This window comes from Engystomops pustulosus, chromosome 4, assembly GCF_040894005.1.
Source record: "Engystomops pustulosus chromosome 4, aEngPut4.maternal, whole genome shotgun sequence".
Classification (NCBI taxonomy): Eukaryota; Metazoa; Chordata; class Amphibia; order Anura; family Leptodactylidae; genus Engystomops; species Engystomops pustulosus.
Genome location: NC_092414.1, coordinates 119,579,718 through 119,602,303, shown reverse-complemented (window position 1 = coordinate 119,602,303; position 22,586 = coordinate 119,579,718). Strand labels below are relative to the sequence as shown.

General features: G+C 42.0%; 2 protein-coding genes across 2 annotated transcripts in view; both read right to left on the bottom strand.

The window, feature by feature from the left end:
* Positions 1-2,837, bottom strand: part of RSBN1L (round spermatid basic protein 1 like) — a 52,389-nt gene extending 49,552 nt beyond the window's left edge. Inside the window, exon 1 of the mRNA XM_072147235.1 lies at positions 2,040-2,837. Within this exon, the coding sequence (XP_072003336.1) occupies positions 2,040-2,529 (490 nt within the window). The 5' untranslated portion in view covers positions 2,530-2,837. The remainder of the gene's footprint in view (positions 1-2,039) is intronic.
* Positions 2,838-15,046: 12,209 nt separating this feature from the next.
* PTPN12 (protein tyrosine phosphatase non-receptor type 12) overlaps positions 15,047-22,586 on the bottom strand; it is a 42,278-nt gene continuing 34,738 nt past the window's right edge. The window contains exons 14-15 of the mRNA XM_072147232.1: positions 18,455-18,523; positions 15,047-15,835 (exon numbers count right to left, since the gene is read on the bottom strand). Of these exons, the coding sequence (XP_072003333.1) occupies positions 15,780-15,835; positions 18,455-18,523 (125 nt within the window). The 3' untranslated portion in view covers positions 15,047-15,779. The remainder of the gene's footprint in view (positions 15,836-18,454; positions 18,524-22,586) is intronic.

Genomic DNA, 22,586 nt, shown 5'->3' with positions numbered 1-22,586 from the left:
CTGTTCTGACCACTGCTTTCCCCATCACTGCCGGCCACTATCTGCTTACAGAAGCCAGCGCTCCTGTTCTGACCACAGCTTTCCCCATCACTGCTGGCCACTATCTGCTTACAGAAGCCAGCGCTCCTGTTCTGACCACAGCTTTCCCCATCACTGCCGGCCACTACCTGCTTAGAGAAGACAGCGCTCCTGTTCTCCCCCAGCTTTCCCCATCACTGCCGGCCACTATCTGCTTACAGAAGCCAGCGCTCCTGTTCTGACCACTGCTGTATGCCTGAAACACATTGAAGTGATGCGCTGCTCACCCCTCAAACTCCATTGGAGCTGCTCTATCATTTCCACTGCCAGCTCAGTCAAGGTGAGATATATGACGCAGATTTATATAAGGTGTCCCAACGTTAGACTAGACAGTCTTACTCTGCACCAGATTCATAGAAGTGTCTGGTGCTGGATGATGACAGTATTCTACTAGAACCAAGTTTAGTTGCACCTATTAGTTGGCTCACTTTGCGCCAGAAAGTTAGGACCCAATTCTGTCGGGTCAGAAGTATTTCTGAAATGCGGCCACACCCCCTTTTGGCAAAATAGTCATAGGAGGGCCAGAAAACTGTCTAAAAAGCTTCATAAATATAGTGCAAACTATGACAGAATTCTGTAGTGGCCAGATAAATAAACCTCCCCCAGTGTGTGCTCACCTCACTGTGCACAATAGACCACTATGATGACAGCGAGCTAGCCCCATATACAACAGAGTTACGAATGTCCCACACACAAGTGTGAACTGTCCCACAGGATATGCTTAGCCACTTCCTAAAATACATTGGGTATGGAAAGTATTCAGACCCCTTTAAATTTTTCACTCTTTCATTGCAGCAAATTGGTCAAATAAAAACATGTCTTTTTGCTCATTAATGTACACTCTGCACCCATATTGACAGAAAAAAACAAATGTAGATATTTTTGCCAATGTATTAAACAGGAAAAACTGAAATAACATGGCCATAAGCATTCAGCCCTTTTGCTTAGTATTAGGTAGAAGCATGTTTTGAGCAAGTACAGCCATGAGTCTTCTTGGGAACGATGCAAGTTTTTCATATCTGGATTTGGGGATCCTCTGCCATTCTTCCTTGCAGATCCAGTTCCCTCAGGTTAGATGGTGAATGTTGGTGGAAGCCGTTTTCATGTCTCTCCAGAGAAGATCAATTGGGTTTAGGTCACGGCTCTTGCTGGGCCACTCAATGGTCACAGAGTTGCCATTTTATCTGTGTGCTTAGAGTGATTGTTTTGTTGAAAGGTGAACCTTCAGCCCAGTCTGAGGTCCAGAGCACTCTGGAAGAGTTACTTGGTCGCATTTATCCCTCTTTCAATTGCAACCAGTCGTCTTGTCCCTTGCCACAACTCTGTCTCTGAGTTCCTTGGGCAGTTCCTTAGACCTCATGATTCTCGTGCTCCACCTGCACTGTGGGGTCTTCTATGGAAAGTTATGTATGTGCCATTCCTAATCAGTTTTATAAAACAGTTTCTCCAAAATAATTACATTTCTATGTTATTTTTCTGTCATGATGGGGTGCATTAATGTGAGTGTACATTAATAAGCCAGACCAAAAAAAAAATTATATTTTTTTAATCAATTCAACAAAGTGAAAAACAAACTGTAAATCCAAATACACATGCCCATTCCATTATGCATTTACAAATGCTACATGCCAGCCTCACCACACTCCAAGAAAGTGTAAAGTGACCAATAACGCCAGTAGCGCTGTAGTGCCCCCTTACATCTGACAACACGGAAGAGTTCACTCCATTTCTCAACTTATCTGTTCCCTACAATTAAAAGAAACTTGTCAGAAAGAAGTCTAGCACCAACACAACCTGCAGTTTTACTGGTATGCAAACCAAACAGTGCGCCTGTCATGTGTGCCACTACACTGATGCGCCCTTTCACCTTGCTGCAGGGCTGGGGACCTCCACGTACTTCATGAATGAATGGTGACAGCGCTGCCGCACTGTGTACATGCACAGGAATGTGCGCCACTCACCAGTGACAGGCGCAGCGGGCCGGCTGGCGGCAGCCTTCACGTCCCCATTCTCCTCCGCGCCATCTTCGCGTCGCTTCTTCTTGTCCCGCTTCTCGCCGTGCTTCCTCGGCTTGTCGGGGGGCAGGAGGCGGGCGGGCGGAGGCGCTGGCTGCGGGGAGCGGGTCGGGCCGGGCGGGGCAGGGCACAGGCTGCTGCTGGCCGCTAGCGGGGCGCTCCAGGCTGTCGGAGGAGTAGCGTAGCCCGCTCCAGGTCGATGGCTCCCGCCCCCTCCGCCCTCGCCATTCACACGCTTCGGCTTGGAAACCTTTTCATCTGTCCGAATCTTCTTGGCGGGATGCAGGTCACGGCTGTTCGTGCTGGATGAGGAGGAGGACGGCGGGCGAGGCTTTCCCTCCGCGCTGGCTTTCACCACGATCACCTCTCGCGGTTTAGTCAGCGCTTCGTGTTTATCAGCTGGCGCAGCACGAACACTATTCCACAGCTCCGCCATTTTGGGCTCCTGCGATGCCCAGACTCCGCCGCCGAGCTGCCAGGGAGTAGTGGGCGGGCTCAACGCACACTGACCAATGGCGCGCCGAGGGTAGGACGGCACCTAGACAATTACTGCCAATCGCGTGGCGCACAAGGGGCGTGCGGGAGCGCGTGACGCCGATGTACAAGTCAGAGAGGCGCATGGGAGCCGAGGCCATTTTGTTAGTATCGCCGCGGAGGGAAGGAGGAGAGGTGGATCCTGCCACAGCCGGAGAGAGCTGGCCTGGCGGAGGCGTGTCTGCACGGACCAGGAGAAGCCTCCAGCCTAGCGTTACCGCGCTGACGTCACTCCTCTGGCATTGGCTGCTTGGCACTCAACGGATGTTTTTGCTCGTCACGGTTTCCGGGGCGGTTGTGAGTCCTGGCATTGTGTGACGGAGGAGGATGCAGGCTGCAGGTGCCGGGGAATAACGGATGACGTGACACGTGTACTGCAGCCCCGTAGCCCTCATCACGATGGGCACAGCCGCCTTGGATAGGGTGACCTGTGCTACCGGACTCTGCAGGGACTGTGGGAACAGTTAACCCCTTCAGGACCGGCCTCATTGCTGGTTCTTATTCCCTGGATTCCTTTCCATGACTCCTGTACCCAGAGCTATGTGGCGGCTTGCACTCCCTGGGGCTCCATTTACTCTTCAGTACAACCTAGTAGGAAGCTGGGGAAACAGCTGTCATTTACTCCCAGGCCTGGTGTTTACAGAGAGGTCTTACAGGAGTTATCATGACCTCGGTTATCTGCTTATTCTCATCTCTGCATTAACATTTATCTGCTGTACATAAAAATTTATTCAATTGGATTTTAAAAAAAAATCACTTGTGTGAAAATAATTTCCCCTAATATAGCCATGTTGTCCCTTAGAAACAAGATAGCTGTCCTTCAATACGACCACGGCTGCTGGAGGGATTGCACAAAGAAATAATTTTTGCATATGAAAAGGTCGGAGTTACTGCATGTCCTACAGCCATCCTGGAGTAATGAACGCTGAATCTAAGTGGCGGGGTGTCTCGATAGGGCATGTCTAGCCACCTCTGTCAGTGTGCATGGGGTGGTCGTATCCAAGGACAACAGTCCAAGGCTACATATATGGGAAATTTTAAGAACATGCAATTCAAGAGGTGTGTATGTATATATGAGAATACCATTTTAAGAAGGCTTTGCTAACCTAGTCATTATGACACGTTACTCGTTTGTAAGCTTTTATGAGCAGGGCCCTCACTCCTATCGTTTCATATTACTCTAACGTTTTATTTTGTTTGTATTTGTGCCCTATGATCTGTTAAATGCTGTCAAATATAATAGCACAAGTATGTAAAAAAAAAAAAATGTTGTGCTCATCTCTGAAGTTCTCTTCTCCCTGGCAGCAGGGACAGATGCATGTCTATGTGCTCTGTCCGCGCTCACACAATGACGCCACCTGGCAACATAGTGTGTGTGCGTGTGTGCAGACAGAACGGATAGAAATGCATCTGCTCAAACTGCTGAGAACCTGAAGAGAACTCTGGAGTTGAGCATTGAAGGGAAGGTTTTATTATTAATTTATTAACCCCTTAAGGACGGAGGGTTTTCCGGCTCATTTCTCGCTCTCCAACTTCAAAAATCCATAACTTTTTCATTTTTCCGTGTACAGACCTGTGTGAGGGCTTATTTTGTGCGTAACAAATTTTACTTTCCCGTAATGTTATTTATTTTAACATGCCGTGTACTGCGAAGCTGAAAAAAAATTCCAAATGTGGAAAAATTGAAAAAAAACCGCACGTGCGTCACGTTCTTGTGGGCTCAGTTTTTACGACTTTCACTCTTCGCTCCAAATAATACGCCTACTTTATTCTTTGGTTCGGTGCGATCGCGGTGATACCAAATTTATATAGGTTTTATTGTGTTTTAATACATTTTAAAAAATTAAACGAATGTGTACAAAAAAGAAAAAATTTTTTTTGCCATCTTCTGACGCTAATAACTTTTTCATACTTTGGCGCACGGAGCTGGGGGAGGGGTCATTTTTTGCGAAATGAGGCGACGTTTTCATTGCTACCATTTTGAGGTCTGTGCGACATTTTGATCATTTTTTATTTCATTTTTTATGTTATGTAAAAAGGTGTAAAAGTCGCATTTCGGACATTTGGGCGCCATTTCCCGCCTCGGAGGTCACCGCCGGCCATAACCGTTTTTATATTTTGATAGATCGGGCATTTTGGGACGCGGTGATACCTAATATGTTTGTGATTTTTACTGTTTATTATGTTTTATATCCGTTCTAGGGAAAGGGGGGTGATTTGAACTTTTAATATTTTATTAATTTTTTTTATTTTTTAAACTTTTTTTTTTATTTTTTTTTTCACTATCTTTTAGACCATCTAGGGTACATTAACCCTAGATAGTCAGATCGCTCCTACCATATACTGCAATACTTCTGTATTGCAATATATGGCATTTTTGCAGCACATTCATTACAATGAGCCACTGGCTCATTGTAACGAATCTGCAGCTGCCAGATAGCCTCGTGTCAAAAGAAGACACGAGGCTACCATAGCAACCGATCGCCGCCCCCCGATGACGTTCGGGGGCGTGGCGATCGAAAAAAAGATGGCGGCGCCCACGCGCCGCCGTCTTTTAAACGCCGCCCGCGACTTTGCGGGCGGCGTTTAGAGGGTTAATAGTCGCGATCGGTGCAAGCACCGACCGCGGTTATTAGCGGTGGGGGTTTTGTGCAATATGCAAAAACCCCCACCTCTGTATGAAGAGGACTCAGCCCGTGAGCCCTCTTCATACAGCCCTTATACCTCTGCGCCGTAGAGCTACGGCGCAGAGCGTTAAGGGGTTAATGAGGGGAGGCTACTGCTTGCAGACTTCTTCTCCTACATCAATAATCTATTCACTTATTCCTAATTTTTACAGGTGGGAAAAACCACAATTTGGAAGTTTAACTTTGTGTATTCTTGGATAGTAGGATACCCTTTTGTTTGCATTTTCCAGTTGGAACGCAACAGGCTATTGTTTACATGCACAACACCGGGTTCTCATTACACATTGCATGCATTTCAATGGAAACACACATACATTCGGAACACCACACAATTCCAATCGGATTTCATTTAGAAATGCAATCCAACCAGAACATGTGAATGCAGCCTTATATCATTAAGGTGCGTGTGGTCATGTTCAGCCTCGGCATTCACAGGTTAACAACAGGAGGCAACTACTACATAACAGATCAGACACCTGCTCCATATTATAAATGCCCTTTCCATAAACATGTCATAGATGGAAAATACAATATGACATGATCCCTTCTTTCTATTGAAATATTTTCACTGATGAAAATTCCTGCAATTGATTCGAAAGACAACATTGCTGCAAGTACATGTACTTCAACAAGCCATATTATGAAAATTTGGACAGTCACAGAAATTTCATAGTGGTTTTCTAATTAGATACACTTCATATGGGCCAAGATCAATGTTCATTAAAGGGAAACTGTGACCGCATTTTCACTAAAGGCAAATATGTCTTTCTGCTTTCTCTAAGCATTTGCATTACAATATAATCGTGTAAAAACTTACCTTGCAACCTGACAAAATCCTCTGTGTAGTCCTAAAGGTTGGGTTTTGGATGCATTTCTAAAAACAACATGTGACTTGGCTGTGCTGCAGCCTAATCAGCTCCTGCCTCTCCCACTGATGTTAGCCCACCGAGCTGTCACCTCTGAAGGATCAGGAGGGAGAAGCTTTACAGTTGGGGGCTGAGGAGTTCGCAGCACAGACAAGTCACACGTGGGGGGGTTTTAAATGCACCCAAACCAAAGCCCAACCACTACACAGTATTCTGCCAGGGTGATAGGTAAGTTATAACACAATTATATTGTAATGAAAATGCTTAGAGAAAACAGAAATACATTTGTAATGGACTTCTGTTAACTGTCTTTACTGAAAATAAAGTCTCTTTAAAGATTAACTAAAAAATGTTTCCCCCCACAAATCAATAGCTCAATAGAAAAAAAATGGGATGTTAACCTTAACTATTATCTTTGTTATCTATATCAGTTTCTTTCCTATACACCTCAGATTATCTTAGTGCTGCAGTAGATGCTTACTCTGCCAGTGCGGATAAGCCTTGGAATCCATAGAATAAACAAACTCTACAAGCTGGTTTCATGGGAGGGGAGGAGGTCATGTGACAGAGCTCTCTTTGTATGTAGCAGAGCTGGATGTGTTAAAGACTGTGGATACAGATGTCTCTTACACAGAATAGTGAGGTACAAGATCTCCCCTGTCCCAGTCTGATTCTACAGAACTTTCTCTGCACCTCATGCTCCCACCTTATCATCAGCAGTATATGCTTTGTGTAGATAAACTATTAACCTGTAGTGCTCACACAGCACAGGCTATGTTCTCTGTTCCTCATTGTGATCAAAGCTGCCAGGCTGGTCACTATATAAATAAAGGAATTATTATCCTGTATGTGCAGTGTTCAGTGGATTTACTTGTGGGAAACTAAAACAAATTTAATGCTAAATTACTTTGAGAGAGAACACAAGGCATCATGGGATTTGTGCTAACTGGCCTCAGCTTAACATTAGTCTCCACCCATTTCACGTCTGGTAAGTCAAACACTTTCAGAACAGAAAATGCCTTAACTTTGTAAAGAAAAGGATGAGCAGCACAAAGTCAGCAGCTATCTGTTTAATTTCAAAAGAGGGAATCACATATAATTTAGTAAAATCACCAACTTTGCAGTTGCACTTTGATATGGACCCATCACCAGCTAAAAATCAAATTTCTGGTTACAGGTTCACTTTTTCCAAAAGCAAGTAGAGACTGACACATTGGGACACATTTACGTAGAAAGTAGGAAAATGCATTAAAAGTGCTATTTCCGTGTAGAATGCCAGCTGCGGTGATTCGCTAAGATAGTGCGTCAGAAAACATGAATCTTGCTTCCCTGCACTGGTCCAACAGAGGTCACCATCTTTTTCGTGGTGAACCTTTAACATAGGGCGTGCAACACAATTGGCAAGTTGAAAACGGTGCCCTTTCCGAATCAGTTGGACAACTGACCTACAGCAAACCTACTAACTTGTGTGGCATGGAAGCCAGTGCAGCTGTTTCCCCCCACTCCTAGGATTTAACACACGCTACTGGAAGGAACCAGGTAATGTAAAATAAAGTTTCAGGGCGCGTTCACACGTTCCGCTAGCGCCGCGTTCATAACGCTAGCGCACCGGGGGCGGAGTTTGGGGCAATCGCATATGCGTTTCCAGAGAAACGCATGCGATCGGGTTATTAATAGCATGCGTTTCCCGGAAAACGCATATGCGATCGGCCCGAGCCCCGCCCACTGTGCGCTAGCGTCGCGTTTTTCACGCGCGTCCTTGCGTTCGTTTGCACGCGCGTCAAAATTGCAGCATGCTCTTATTTTTGTTTTTCACGCCCCATTCAAGTCTATGGGGACTTATCAAAAACGCATTGCACTCGCGAACATTGCAAGTGCAATGCGAGTGCAATGCGTTTTAAACGTAAGGGTTGCTAGGTGACCAGAATAACAGTATTTCCCCTGCTCGCGAACGATCATTTAATTAAAAAAACACAATGAAGAACAGTGAAGAATAGAATAAAAACAGTGAACACAGGATCATTTATGAGAAAAACACAGTGCAGAATAGATTACAGATGTTCGGCACATCTGCTTACTTGTCGGGAGATACGCGCGGAACGGTGCGCCCAAAATAGCATGTGAAGAACAATATATATGTGTGTGAAGAACACATTGCAGATGTATTTAAACATCTGCAATTTGTTCTTCACACACATATATATTGTTCTTCACATGCTATTTTGGCCGCACCGTTCCGCGCGTATCTCCCGACAAGTAAGCAGATGTGCCGAACATCTGTAATCTATTCTGCACTGTGTTTTTCTCATAAATGATCCTGTGTTCACTGTTTTTATTCTATTCTTCACTGTTCTTCACATCTGCTAACTTGTCGGGAGATAATATACACGGGGAACAGTGAAGAATAGATCGCAGATGTTTGCAACTTATCAGAAGACATTATTTTTTAATTAAATAACCCATTTTAATCCCAAACCATGGTCCCTTTGAAAAATGCTCGATTCTCCCAAAAACCGCTAACACGCGTGTGAAGAACGCAAAAACGCTAATTACTCCAAGGAAAAATGGAACAAAAACGCAGCCAAAAACGTCAGTTTTTCACGCATTGCACCCTGACGTGAAACGCAACGCTAGTGTGGAAGGGGCTTTACTTGCACCAAAACCTTTTATTCATCCTTTGAAATTGCATTAGGAGGAAGAAAGTTCAGTTCGATGAAGGTACATTGTAGAACTTTAGGATGGTCAACGGAAGAAGGGAGTTAGTCTTTGCTGAAAATGATACTACTTTAGGAAGTCCATCCAGGTTGACGACAAAGAACCATCCTGTCATCCAGGAAACTGAAAGAAAAGGCTCTTCTAACGCCAGGAGAAAAGACAGCCTTTAAACATAAAAGCCTGAGGCTGGCTTCACACGTGTCCATGATCAGTTTTTGCTTCTCCATTATGCAGCAGTGCAGACCATGTAGCATTGGATCTACCTCTTTTTGAGAAAACAAGAACTCCATGCATCATTTATCAATATGATACACAGAGTTCCGTCCCCAGAAGATCACTTCTCACGTTCATGGACAAAATGGGAATCCAGCCTAAAAACTAAAATGGATTCACATGGATCTTCTGATAAGACAGGAAGCACTGTAAGACCCAGGCTGAACACAGCATTCTGGTAGAACCCATAGACTTATTTCATGAGAAAAAAAATTATAATTTTTTTTTTTTAACATGGAACAGTGAAAAACAACTAATGTGAAAACAGCCATAGAAAACAATGGCTCAGTAAGGCATCCATGAAAATCACGACATATGTGAAAAACAACTCCAGTGTGAAAAACCCTCCAGTGCATTGTGTTTTTTTATGTGTTTTTGGCGCATTACAAAGGCTTCAGCCTGGATCACATTCGGAGGCAACATTGCGTTTTAACAAATTCAAGATTGAAGCCTTTGGAATGTGTCAAAAACGCAACAAAAACCGTGACGCAACACATCGTGTGAACACACCCTAAGTGTCCTTAGCAAACCCTATATCCAGGAATGCATTTGCTAATACCACTTTGTCTTTTAAGGCAATAGGTCTAACCTCATTAACTGTTACCACTAGAAAGTCCAGAGTATACAAAATATTAAGTTTAAAAGTCATAACTATCCCCGGAAAACTTGGAAAGGCATTGTAGCACTATAATTATTCACCTCATTTCCACTGAATACCCATAGTATTTAGCAGTGGTGGCAAACCTATGGCACAGGTGAAACCACTCCCAGTGCCCTTCAGGCTAATTAGCATAATTGTAAACGTTGATTTTAGAAGGAAGGAGGCCATGGATATGAAATAAACAGATTGCCACACTCACAGTGCCTGGATCTATGAGTACTCTCCATTCACTTGCACCCGACTACTACGTTGCATGTCGGTAAGGGGTTAAACTGTCAAAAAGAAAAAAAAAAATCTACCATCAAAATCGAGCATGATAAACCAACATGCTCGATTTTGATGGTAGATTTTTTTAATTTTTTTTTTGACAGTTTAACCCCTTACCGACATGCAACGTAGTAGTCGGGTGCAGGTGAACGGAGAGTCCTCACCCACTGAGCCTCCTCCATATCCTATAAACCTTGGCTGCATATTGCAGCTAGCACCGATTGCGGGTGTTAACCTGCCCGTAACCACTGACAAAGCTGCCGGCGGCTTCAAAAAGATGGAGGTGTATGGGCAACACCACCTTGGTGGAGATGGTCGCTCCCTGTGACCTCTTTGGTCACTACCCTTTCCATAGAAGTCATAAACAGTAAAAATCAAAAACACATTAGATATTGCAGCATCTGAAAATGCGTGATCAAAATATAATAACCATTTTTTCACTGTGTTTAACCTCGTAAAGGAAAAAATAGTGCCCAAATTCGAAAGTGCCATTTTGAAAAAAATTATTTAAAAAAGTGATCAAAAGGCAGGACAGTCCTAAAAATAGTGGTATTGAAAGCCGCAATAAAATGACACCACCCTCAGCTCCATACACCGAAGTATGAAAAAGTTATTAGCGCCAGAAGATGTACAAAAAAAATATTATTTTGTACAGAAGGTTTTAAGTTTTGTAAATGTATGAAAACATAAAGCCTATATAAATTTAGTATCCCCGTGATCGTACTGACCCAAAGAATAATTAGACATGTCAATTAGAGCGCACAATGTAAGCCATAAAATCCAAGACCAAACGGCACAAATGTGTTTTTTTTTTCTTCACCAATTTCACTGCATTTGGAATGTTTTTCTCGCTTTCCAGTACATGGCATGGAACATTAACCCCTTTCTGCACCTTGACGTAGTATCACATCATGGCGATCGCCCGGGCTCAGAAGAGGTACGCGGTAGCCGGAATCCCGCACTAACAGCCAGGATCGCGACGATCACGATCCCTGCTGTTTAACCCTATAGACGCCGTGGTCATCGTGACCACAGTGTCTATGGTGAATCGCCCTCGTAAGGCCCAATCCTCACCCTCCGTAAGGCCCAATAAGGACCCCAGGGTTGCCTTCACTAGAAGCCTGTTAGGATCGTGCTTACAGCATGATCGAACAGTGCTGATGTCAGCCTATGCAGAATGTATAGGCTGACTATGTAATATGCTGCAATACATTAGTGATCAAATGCTCACTTGTTCATGTCCCACCCTGTGACAAAATAAAAGTTAAAAAAAAAATGAAGTCCTATCCCATGCAATAATCCAGTAAAACAAAAAAAAAAGTGAAAATCACCAAAAAAAACAGAACATATTGGGCATCACAACGTGAATGAAAATTTTTTTTTCACGCCGTTCACTGTACGGGTTCAGTGACAAAAAAAACTTGCAAAATTATTATGAAATTTTCTGACCTCATAAAAAGCGCATAAAAAGTAATAAAGTAACATTTACCCCCGACATGATACCAAGAAAAAGTGCAGCTTGTCCCGCAAAAAATAAGCTCTAAACCAGCTCCGTAAACAAAAAAAATATGAATGTTCTGCCCATTGTTACATGGCGATACAAAAACAAGCAAATTTCTCACAAAATGAGTTGTGAGTTAACCATAAAAAAGCCATATAAATGGGGTATTGCTGTAATCGTGATGACCCATAGAATAAAGATAACATATTATTTTTATGGTATGGTGAACGTCCGGCAAAAAAAAAAAAAAAAAAAATTGCTAAAAACCGTAAACGAGAATTAATGATTTTTTTAACCACCACCAAGAAAGAGTTAATAAAATCTGATTATTAGCTATTGAGCCCCCCGTAAATGATGTACCTGAAAAGTTTATCTCATCCACAAAAAAATAATATGTCCAAATTACAAAAAAATAAACATTTTATAGCCTGTAAAATGTGACATTGCAGATCTGCTTCCCTTCTATGCCCGGCCGTGTGCCCATACAGCAGTCACCACCACATATGGGGCATCCTCATACTCAGGAGAAATTGGGTATCAGACTTTGTGGAGTTTTTCTTCATTTAATACTTTGTAATGGTTTAATTTTTGGCCAAAATTAATATATTGTCTAAAAAAAATTACAGCTGGTAAATTACACCTCCATATTGTGTTAACCCATGTGAAGCATCTAAAGCAGGGGTCTCAAACTCGCGGCCCGCGGGCCAACTGCGGCCCGCGGGACAATATTTTGCGGCCCCCACCTGCATGGAGAGGGCAGGTCGCGCTGCATGGAGAGGGCTCACGGGCCGAGCCCTCTCCATAGCCGGTAAGTCTTTGCTGCATATTGCAGCAAAGGCTTACCGGTAACACCCGCGATCGGTGCTAGCACCGATCGCGGGTGTTTTGACAGCGATGGCTGCCGGCAGCCTCAAAAAGATAGCGGCGCATGGGCGCCGCCATCTTACCTGGGATCGCCGCTCCCCGTGACGTCATCGGGGGACGGCGATCCGTCTCCATGGTAGCCTCGGGTCTTCCGTAGACCCGAGGCTATTTCGTTTTAACCCCTTCATTACATTCACATTGTATTGAATGAGGAGGAAAATCCCCATATACTGCCATACTGTAGTATGGCAGTATATGATAGGATCGATCAGACAACCCGGGGTTAAAGTACCCTAGGGAGTCTGAAAAATAGTATAAATAAAAATACAAAAAAGTTAAAAAAAAAAAAAAAATTATAATAAAAAAACCTAAAATTTCAAATCACCCCCCTTTCCCTAGAACTGACATAAATATAAATAAACAGTAAAAATCATAAACACATCAGGTATCGACGCGTCCGAAAATGCCCAATCTATCAAAATATGATAACGTTTTTTCAATGCTTTTAACCCCGTAACAGAAAATAGCGCCCAAAGTCGAAAATGGCACTTTTTTGCCATTTTGAAAAATATAAAAAATCTATCAAAAGTGATCAAAAGGTCGTACAGTCCTAAAAATGATATCATTGAAAATATTATCAAATTTCGCAAAAAATGACACCACCCACAGCTCCGTACACCAACGTATAAAAAAGTTATTAGCGCCAGAAGTTGGCAAAATCAAAAAAATAATTGTTGTACAGGAGGTTTTAATTTTTGTAAAAAACATTATAAACCTATAACAAATTTGGTATCCCCTTAATCGTAACGACCCATAGAATAAAGTAGACATGTCATTTGGGGCGCTCAGTGAAAGACTTAATATCCAAGCCCACAAGAAAATGGCGCAAATGCGTTTTTTCACCATTTTCATTGCATTTGGAATTTTTTTCCCGCTTCCGAGTACATGGCATGGAATATTTAATACCATCACTATGAAGTGCAATTTGTTACGCAGAAAACAAGCCGTCACACAGCTTGTTATAGATTTTTGAAGGTGGGGAGTGAAAAATGGACATGAAAAAACAGGAAAGGACCCGTAACCGGTTAATCCCCTTCCCTCCGGTACTTGAAGAAGATGAAGTCGCCGCTCTGAACGCACTTGTTGCAGGTCAGAGCGGCGACTTCATCTTCTTTGATGGGAGGCAAGTACCGGGGGGGAGGGGGGGATGGAGTGTCCCTGACTGGGCTCAGTGCGGTAGGAGCTTGGGACCCCTCGGTGCACAGGACGCGTTCATAGAGAAAACATGTCTCCCAGCTTGGGGCTTTCCTTGCGCTGGGAGACGCCGTGACATTTGAATCTGAATAATGATATTTTGTAAGCGCATTTTGTGCGGAAAACTTGATGCGGCCCAGCCTTACCCAGAATCTACCTCCAGCGGCCCCCAGGTAAATTGAGTTTGAGACCCCTGATCTAAAGGGTTAACACACTTCTTAAAGTTGATTTTTTTACACATTGAGGGGTGTAGTTTCTAAAATGGCGTGATACATGGGGTTTTACTGCTGTTTAGGCCTCTCAAAGTCAGTTAAAGCTGAGCATGTGCCTCTAAATAAGGGTTTTGGCGATTTTCATAAAAATGAGAAAAATTGCACCCACAATTCTGAACCTCCTAACAACCTAGAAAAGAGAGAGGAAGCATAAAACCCTCTGCCGATATAAAGCAGAGATTTGGGAAATGTTAGTTATAAAGTTACTTGGGTGCTATGACTATCTGCCTGAAAGCAGAAAATTTAGAACTTTGAAAATGAATAATTTTAAGAAATTTTTGCCAAATTTAAATTTTTAAATTTAAACACAAAAGATTATCAAAATTTTTCTATTACTTTGAAGTACAATGTTTGACGGTAAAACAATCTCAAAATCCCCTGGATATGTTAAAGTGTCACAAAGTTATAACCTTCTATAATGACAGGGCAAATTTTAAAAATCAGGCCTGGTCCTAAAGCTCTAAAATGGCTTAGACACAAAGGGGTTAAAAGCAGTCACTATGTAGTGCAATTTATTATGCAGAAAACAAGCCCTCACCCAGCTCTTGGAAAAGTAAAGTTACAGATTTTTGAAGGTGGGGAGTGAAAAATGAAACCGCAGAAACAAAAAAGAGCCTCAGGTCAGCAATATGTTTAGCCAAAATCATTTTCCTTTACCCCTTAACACCATCTATAGAAATGGTCACAGTAGGGGTTAAAAACCCCAAAAGATCAGATACATAGAATATGAACCAGTAAGTGGACAGAGTTATATTGTGACTGAGCAGTCACTGAAGCTTAGATCCCATTCAATGAATGAGGGCCAATCTCCAATAATCTGGGCCACCCACTACACAGAAAACCGCTTTCTGTTTCACTTCGTGTATTAGGTGCTGAGAACTGCTAATGTGCTGGATGTTGGACCTCCTCAAAGGTTGCCCTAAGATTTCCTTCTTTTTATCTATCCTAAGTTTGTATGCAAGATATTACACGTGTACATGCTACTGAATAGCACACTGAACCACAGTTCACGCTTCAGTTTTAGCTCCCCTGCCTAACAAACACCATGACAAAAATGAGTTGACAATGAAACCATGTATATTATAAAAATAACCTTTAGCTTACAATTTACAAACTGTATTACAATCTTATTGGTTAACCTGCAATGCTGGTCTTTTTATCCAGCTAGACTGATTAAAAAACCTAAAACATCAGGGCCAATAATTTACATTCTGTATAAAGAACAAGTTAATACCATGCTGAGATTTCTTACATCTTCTGTTAATATTTTATGACTGCAATTTTGTCAAATATATATACCTGCTTGCCCTGTACAAATAGAAAAATGCATACAATTTAATCAAAAAGTTAGCAAAAAAGTAGTCTGTAAACTATCATAAAAGTCTTACTATATTAACAGATCTACAAGCAGCGTGTAACAGGGTTAAAAGACATTAAGGCAGTACTGTAATACATTAAGTTACCAAATCATATGTAATACTTTTTTGTTTTAAACCAAAGTGTTATATAAGGCAGGTATATGGTCCCAGCAAAGAATATGTAGCACTGACACTGGAATCGATCTTAAATATGTAAGATATTATATAGATATGGAATTGTACAGTAGAATGTACCATTGTGCAGGAAAACCTACATAGAGGAAATGTGATGGTCATGGAATACTGTCCTAGTAGTGGCACTTTTATGGTACAGTCTTAGAACATACAAGTTCATGCTCCTCTATGTACAGGCTCAATCACTGTCCAATGAAAAGGCAAAGTTCTCTCATTCGTCCTTTCAAGTTTGGTAGCCATCATGTGCATTGTGATGGCGAGTTTTCCACTTCAGAGGTTTCACTTTCACCAAAACCTGGAAAAGAGAGAATGTTATTTTCTCTACTCCAACATATCAGGTTAGATATATTTTACTACACACATCCAACTCTGACTTTATAGGCTTTAAAATGATTTACGGTCCTAAACAACAAGTTGCATTTTCCTACAGCCAGGTTTGGACAAGATAAAAATGTATTGTGTGTGCAAGTGTGGGGGGCAGGAGATCAATAGATGTACATTGGTACATTACCTAAAAGTTCTGCTCCGCTTTCTTGATAAGTAAAGTAGTTCCTGGTTCAGAAATTTATGCAGATAGAGTCAATCGATTTTATCTGTCCATGAACAATCGTCCTGCCAAGGCCTTGATCTTATATTAATGAACATAGTGTCTTGGCAGGGGGATTGCTCCTGGACAGATAAGATCACATTACCCTCCATCTGCAGCCATTTTATGGTCCAGAATGTCTGGCTGATATCCTGCCCTCCACTTACATTACTAAAAACATGCCGTAAAGTCACAAACCCCTTTAATGACCTAAAACTCAGATTAGATTTTCACATTCCCGTTGTGACTATTTTTCAAATCATCAACAAGAGAAACAGCTTCGAGTTTTTGGAAGTTAAATTTTTTCACACCATCATTGAATGTTTCATTCTAGCATTTTTATGGCACTATCTGTATGGAATATATTTTGAACCAATCAGCAGTTAAAATAAAATGACTTTTTTTTTATATTCTGTTAATTTGAGGAAGGATGTTTTGAATACCATATATACTCTAGTATAAGCCAAGATTGATTAAAAAAAACTATGCGCTTGAAAACGAAAATTTGGCTTAAACTCCGCCGAGTGGGCCTTTTGCATGGACCTGGCACTGACCTGGAGCAGAAGCAGGAATAGGACCTGCCCGGGGCGTCGGAAAGGTGAGTACTTCGTTTGTTTTTTTGTTGTTTTTTTTTTTGTGCTGGGCAACCTGGGAGCTGGCTGGATATATACTGGGAGGCTGTGACCAATGCATTTACCACACTTGGCTTATACGCAAGTCACATTTTTTTGGTGGTAAAATTAGGGGTTTCGGCTTATACTCGGGTCAGCTTATAGTTAAGTAGATACAGTATTTTCCTATATATTTAATTTCTTTGGCCCCAAGTAGAAAGCCTGATCGCTCATAAAATATAGAGCAATATTATTGTTGCAGTTTATAGCATATATACGGCCTCTCTGGCAAGTTGAAATAAAAGCCAAAGTTAAGCGCAGGTCAGTTATAGGAAACAGTTGTGGCCGTTAGTGGTCACTGTATTATATAGCCAGCACCAACAGTGTTGGCAAACCTTTTAGAGACTGGGATAACAACGTGGCTTTTGGGTGAAGTTTGGACACTCAAAGTGCCAACACTTAAATTTAAGCTTTAAATTTATCGCTCCCTGCTATTCCACTACTTTCAATCTTATCAGCCTTCTGAGGCCACCAACACAGTTGAAAGGAGAACAAATTAGGACCATCATTGTAGCTTCTCTCTAAAGTCCCTCCCTACAGGAATTGTGGGGCCAGCAATAGGACCTCCAAAGATAATCAAATCTGTCTACACCTCCTCACTCTTCCTGCAGGCCGAAGCAGTCAAGGATTTGTCACTTTAAAATAGCACTGAGAACAGCATCTCTTAAGTTGCCTGGGACTGTAGGAAAATTCTTAAAAGGGGTATTCCGGGAAAATGAACGTCTGAAACAAAAACCCATGATGATATAAATAAATGAATACAACAATACTCAATGTCATTAGTCACAAAACAGAGCTAAAATAATATGATTTTACAAAATTTATGGCCTCTCTAAAGTAGGTGGAGTTATCACTAAGATGGCCGCCACTGGAAACTGCAAGTTCCATGATCCTTTAGTTCTCAGTAACTCCTCCTACCACTTATGCTCTGCTAACAGTGATGATCTAACAGGTTTTCTTGCTCTGTTACCATAGTAATGATGTGTAACTGCCATCACAACAACACTGACCATACTGGATGCACTGCAACCAACCGACTACAGCCAAACTAGTGGTGATCACATGGCCTGCCCAGGCAGGTACAGGACATGTGATGTGGACATGTGACCAGCAGCCATCTACTGTCCTGCAACGGACCGCGCAGAGGAAATTAACGGACTGATTAAAGGGCCGGTAGAATTTTAATTCTTCATTACAGTGTATGTCATCAGCATTTTCTGCTAAGGGGAGCAACATTTTAAATAACTTATTACACATTAGCTTATTTTTTGAGTGCCCACTTGTATATGAATTATGCTGATTCCTGGAATACCCCTTTAAGTCCTAACTGGAACTCTGTTATGGGGCAATGGCCACCCTGTCGTATGTTCACCAACATTGATATAGAGGTTGTTTTTGGGAACAACTTTTGCATCATAGTGCCCTTGCTATACTGTCTGGCAACTGCAAAGTATTTTGTGGGAATTTATTAAGACGTGCCCGCTGGTGTACCGTTTGCCAGACGTACCAAGAGAGTATAGCCTCTTAATAAACCCAGACACACACTCCTCTACCAGAATGAGTCTCCATTTCAGTCCGATGTCTAGATAAAAAGATAATTGACAGTATACGTTGTACCAACATTGCAGAAGGGACATTGGATACAATAAATACGTACCATCAACAGCACTGTTCTTTGGGGCCATCAATGGTTCTTCAAAACCCGCACTCTTTTGTGGTACAATCTCTGGAGTAGTATCAGACAAATGCAAGAATGTCAAACCAGGTGAATTATCAATCATTTTATTATTTCTATTTATGCACACTTTTCTATAGTAATTATTCTGCCAGAAAAATTACTAGGATATACAGTACAGACCAAAAGTTTGGACACCTTCTCATTCAAAGAGTTTTCTGTAGTTTCATAACTATAGTATATATTCACACTGAAGGCATGACAACTTTGAATTAACACATGTGTAATTATATACTTAAAAAAGTGTTAAACAACTGAAATTACAAACGAATCTCTGACTGGCTCGAACCCCATGCAAAGAGGGTGGTGTGTTGTGTTGTTAGTGTTTTGTCTTTGTGTGTCTGTATGATTGGGTGCCTGAATGTTTGTTCATTAAGTTCCGACTGCGGCGTTTACATGCTGTATATGTACTGATGTGGTCATCTATTTCTGATACTAGAATGCCATTTGACCGATTGCGATATCTGCCTATGCTGTTTTGCTATCTTCAAGTATTACTACGCTGCGCCGTAGTCTAATGTTTTAAGGTGTTATTGTTGAATTTAAAAATGAAAAATTCATAAATAAAATCTTTTAAAAAAACAACTGAAATTACGTCTTGTATTCTAGGTTCTTCAAGGTAGCCACCTTTTGCTTTGATTACTGCTTTGCACACTCTTGGCATTCTCTGGATGAGCTTCAAGAGGTAGTCACCTGAAATGGTCTTCCAACAGTCTTGGAGGTCCCAGAGATGCTTGGCACTTGTTGGCCCTTTTGCCCTCCCTCTGCAGTCCAGCTCACACCAAACCATCTATTAGGTTCAGGTCTGGTGATTGTGGAGACCAGGTCATCTGGCATAGCACCCAATCACTCATCTTCTTGGTCAAATACCCTTACACAGCCTTGAGGTGTGTTTGGGGTCATTGTCCTGTTAAAAAAATAAATGATGGTCCAACTAAATGCAAACCGGATGGAATAGCATGCCGCTGCAAGATGCTGTGGTAACCATGCTGGTTCAGTATACCTTCAATTTTAAATAAAACTCCCCCTCCATGCTTCAAGGTGGGAAGCAGACATGTAGAGTCCATTTGTTCACCTTTTCTGCATCGCACAAAGACACGATGGTTGGAACCAAAGATCTCAAATCTGGACTCGTCGGACCAAAGCACAGATTTCCACTTGTCTAATGCCCATTCCATGTGTTCTTTAGCCCAAACAAGTCTCTTCAGTTTCTGCAGTGGTTTCCTAGCAGCTTTTTACCATGAAGGCCCGCTGCACAGTTGTTGTAGAGATGTGTCTGCTGCTAGACCTCTGTGTGGCAGTGACCTGGTCTCTAATTGAGCTGCTGTTAACCTGCGATTTCTGAGGTAGGAGACTCCGCAGCAGAGGTGACTCTTGGTCTTCCTTTCCCAGGTCGTTCCTTATGTGAGACAGTTTCTTTCTAGTGTTTGAGAGTGTCCCGCAGTGCAGTTGCAAAAACCATCAAAGTTTTCCCAATTTTTCTTAAAGTAATGATGGCCAATTGTTTTTCTTCTAGCCATAATACAAATTCTATCAGTCTATTCAGTAGAACTATCAGCTGTGTGTCCGACTTTTGCACAACACAACTGATGGCCCCAGACCCATTTATAAGACAAGAAATCCGACTTATTAAACCTGACAGGGCACCTGTGATGTGAAAACCTTTTCTGGTTACTACCTCTTGAAGCTCATCAAGAGAGAATGCCAAGAGCAAAGCAGTAATCAAAGCACAAGGTGGCTTCTTTGAAGAACCTACAATATAAGACATATTTTCAGTTGTTTCACACTTTTTGTTAAGTATATAACTCCATATGTGTTAATTCAAAGTTTTGATACCTTTAGTGTGAATCTACATGGAAATACAGAAAGCCCTTTAAATGAGGTGTGTCCAAACTTTTGGTCTGTACTGTATATGCACAAATATTCTAAACCTACTAAATTACTACAAAACCCACCAATTCAATTATGTTAGCATGGACATTCATATGCTTAGGCTACAGGCACACAACCATGTGCGAAAACTGGCCACAGAGTAATTTGAGCATCCCGTGGTGACTGGGTGGAGATGGGCATCCACAATACAGGCAGAAATAGACCTGCTCTATAATCTGTGGCATGACTGCCAGGCTTCGTCACTGTGCAGGGAGACATAGTGGTCTCAACACTGTGACCGTGTGCAATAGATGTCTATGGGGGCCCTGTGCTTGCCGCCATTTGTGCACATAGCTATCGGCCTCCATATACAGTTTTGTGCATGTAAGCCTAAGGCACAGTGTGTTCTTGGTCTGTTCTTGGTGGATTTTTAAACGGATTGAAAACGCTTACCATATGTTTGGCTGGTTTGAATTGGTTTTCTTAATTTGTGGAAGTGTAACCAGCTGTGAAAATGGTAAAGTGAAAGTGTCCCCAGGGACCAAATTTTGACTAAAGACAGGTTACAGAAGTCCATTACAGCTGGATTGTAAATACCTATTTCTGCCTTTTCTACCTTGCACCCCAACAGTATCCTCTGTAGTCCCAGGGGTTGGGCTTGGATGGATGCATTCCAAAAAACAACATGTGACTTCTCTGAGCTGCAGACTGCTCAGCTCTTGTCCCCCACCATTGTGCACCTGTACAGCTCCTCCCTCCCCCACTCATATCAGCTCACCAGGCTGTGACCTCTGTGCAGTAGAAGGACCAGTACATGATCACAAAGGTGGGTGCTGAGAGCTGTGGAGACTTCAGCACAGACAAGTTACATGCATTTTTAAATGCATCCAAACCCAAGTCCAACCACTGGGACTGCACAGAGGATTCTGTCAGGGTTCAAGGTAAGTTCAAACACACAATTATATTGTAATGCAAATACTTAGAGAAGGCAGAAAGACATATTTAAAATGCAGCTGTAATGGGCTTCTGTAACCTGTCTTTAGTGAAAATGAGGTCTCTGGTGATAGGTTCCCTTTAATACAGGATTCATATCAGCCAAACACACGGTAAACATGCAAAAACGCATGCATATTTAATACATTTAAAAATGGTCCAAGAACGCACTGTGTGTAAAGTTTCCTCTGCTCAGTTATGTTCAAAGCTAAAATGATGAACATCTAGATTAAAAAATAGGTATATCTATTTCAATCACATAGTGTATGCCACTAATCAATTCTGAATCAATCTAGTGACTAGGTTTAATGTATGGTGTCCGGCAAAGGTTAATATTGGTCATTGTTTTATAAGGAAGGTTAGCAACTATAATAGGGTTTTAACCCAAGTGGATAGAATAAGTTTGTGCATAATTTAAAAAAGGAAAATTAATGTACAAATTTGCATTCTTATGAACGTGATAATTAACTATAAATTGAAAAAAAAAAAAATTTGGAAAAATGGGTGGCAATAAATAATATGACCCAACCACCTGGAGAAAAATGTTGAATCTTTGTTTACATGCTTGAAAAAGGCAGAGTCCTCGAGAACCGTGTACCTTTGTGTTTGTTAGTAGCAGCAGGACTGAGAAAAATGAATCTATTGTAGCTGGATGCAAAGCACTAGTGTGTGATCTCTTCAATGTACTGCAGCAGGCTTATGATTACTACAGCCGTGCCGTAGATATCTCCAGGACTGCTACCTAACATTGCAGCTCGGTGTAGTCCAAGCTGCTGAGAAATTCCCCATTTAGGTGTTGTCCAATTCAAAGCCCATTGCACATGGGCCCCATTAGGCAGGTTTTAGTATCCCAAACCCACACACCCTTAAACAGTTCAGCTGTACTGGGTTTGGGCAAGTAAATGCAACGGACATGTGTGGTCCACACCTGGGCATGTTCAACACCCCTAACTGCCACTGACCCAATGAGGAGATATATATATACATATAATAAAAACCTCAAATACAGTGTTTGGGCATTAAAAAAAAGCTGCTACTGATGGCATACGATTCATGTTAATGCACCTTATCCTCAGCAGCCCCTGTCAGTTCAGAGGTTATTCAGTCACACATACGCTCAGCCTGCCCTCATATGGCATGTGAATTCTGCAAACTTAACGCAGAAACCACTATAGCCTAAATATACAGC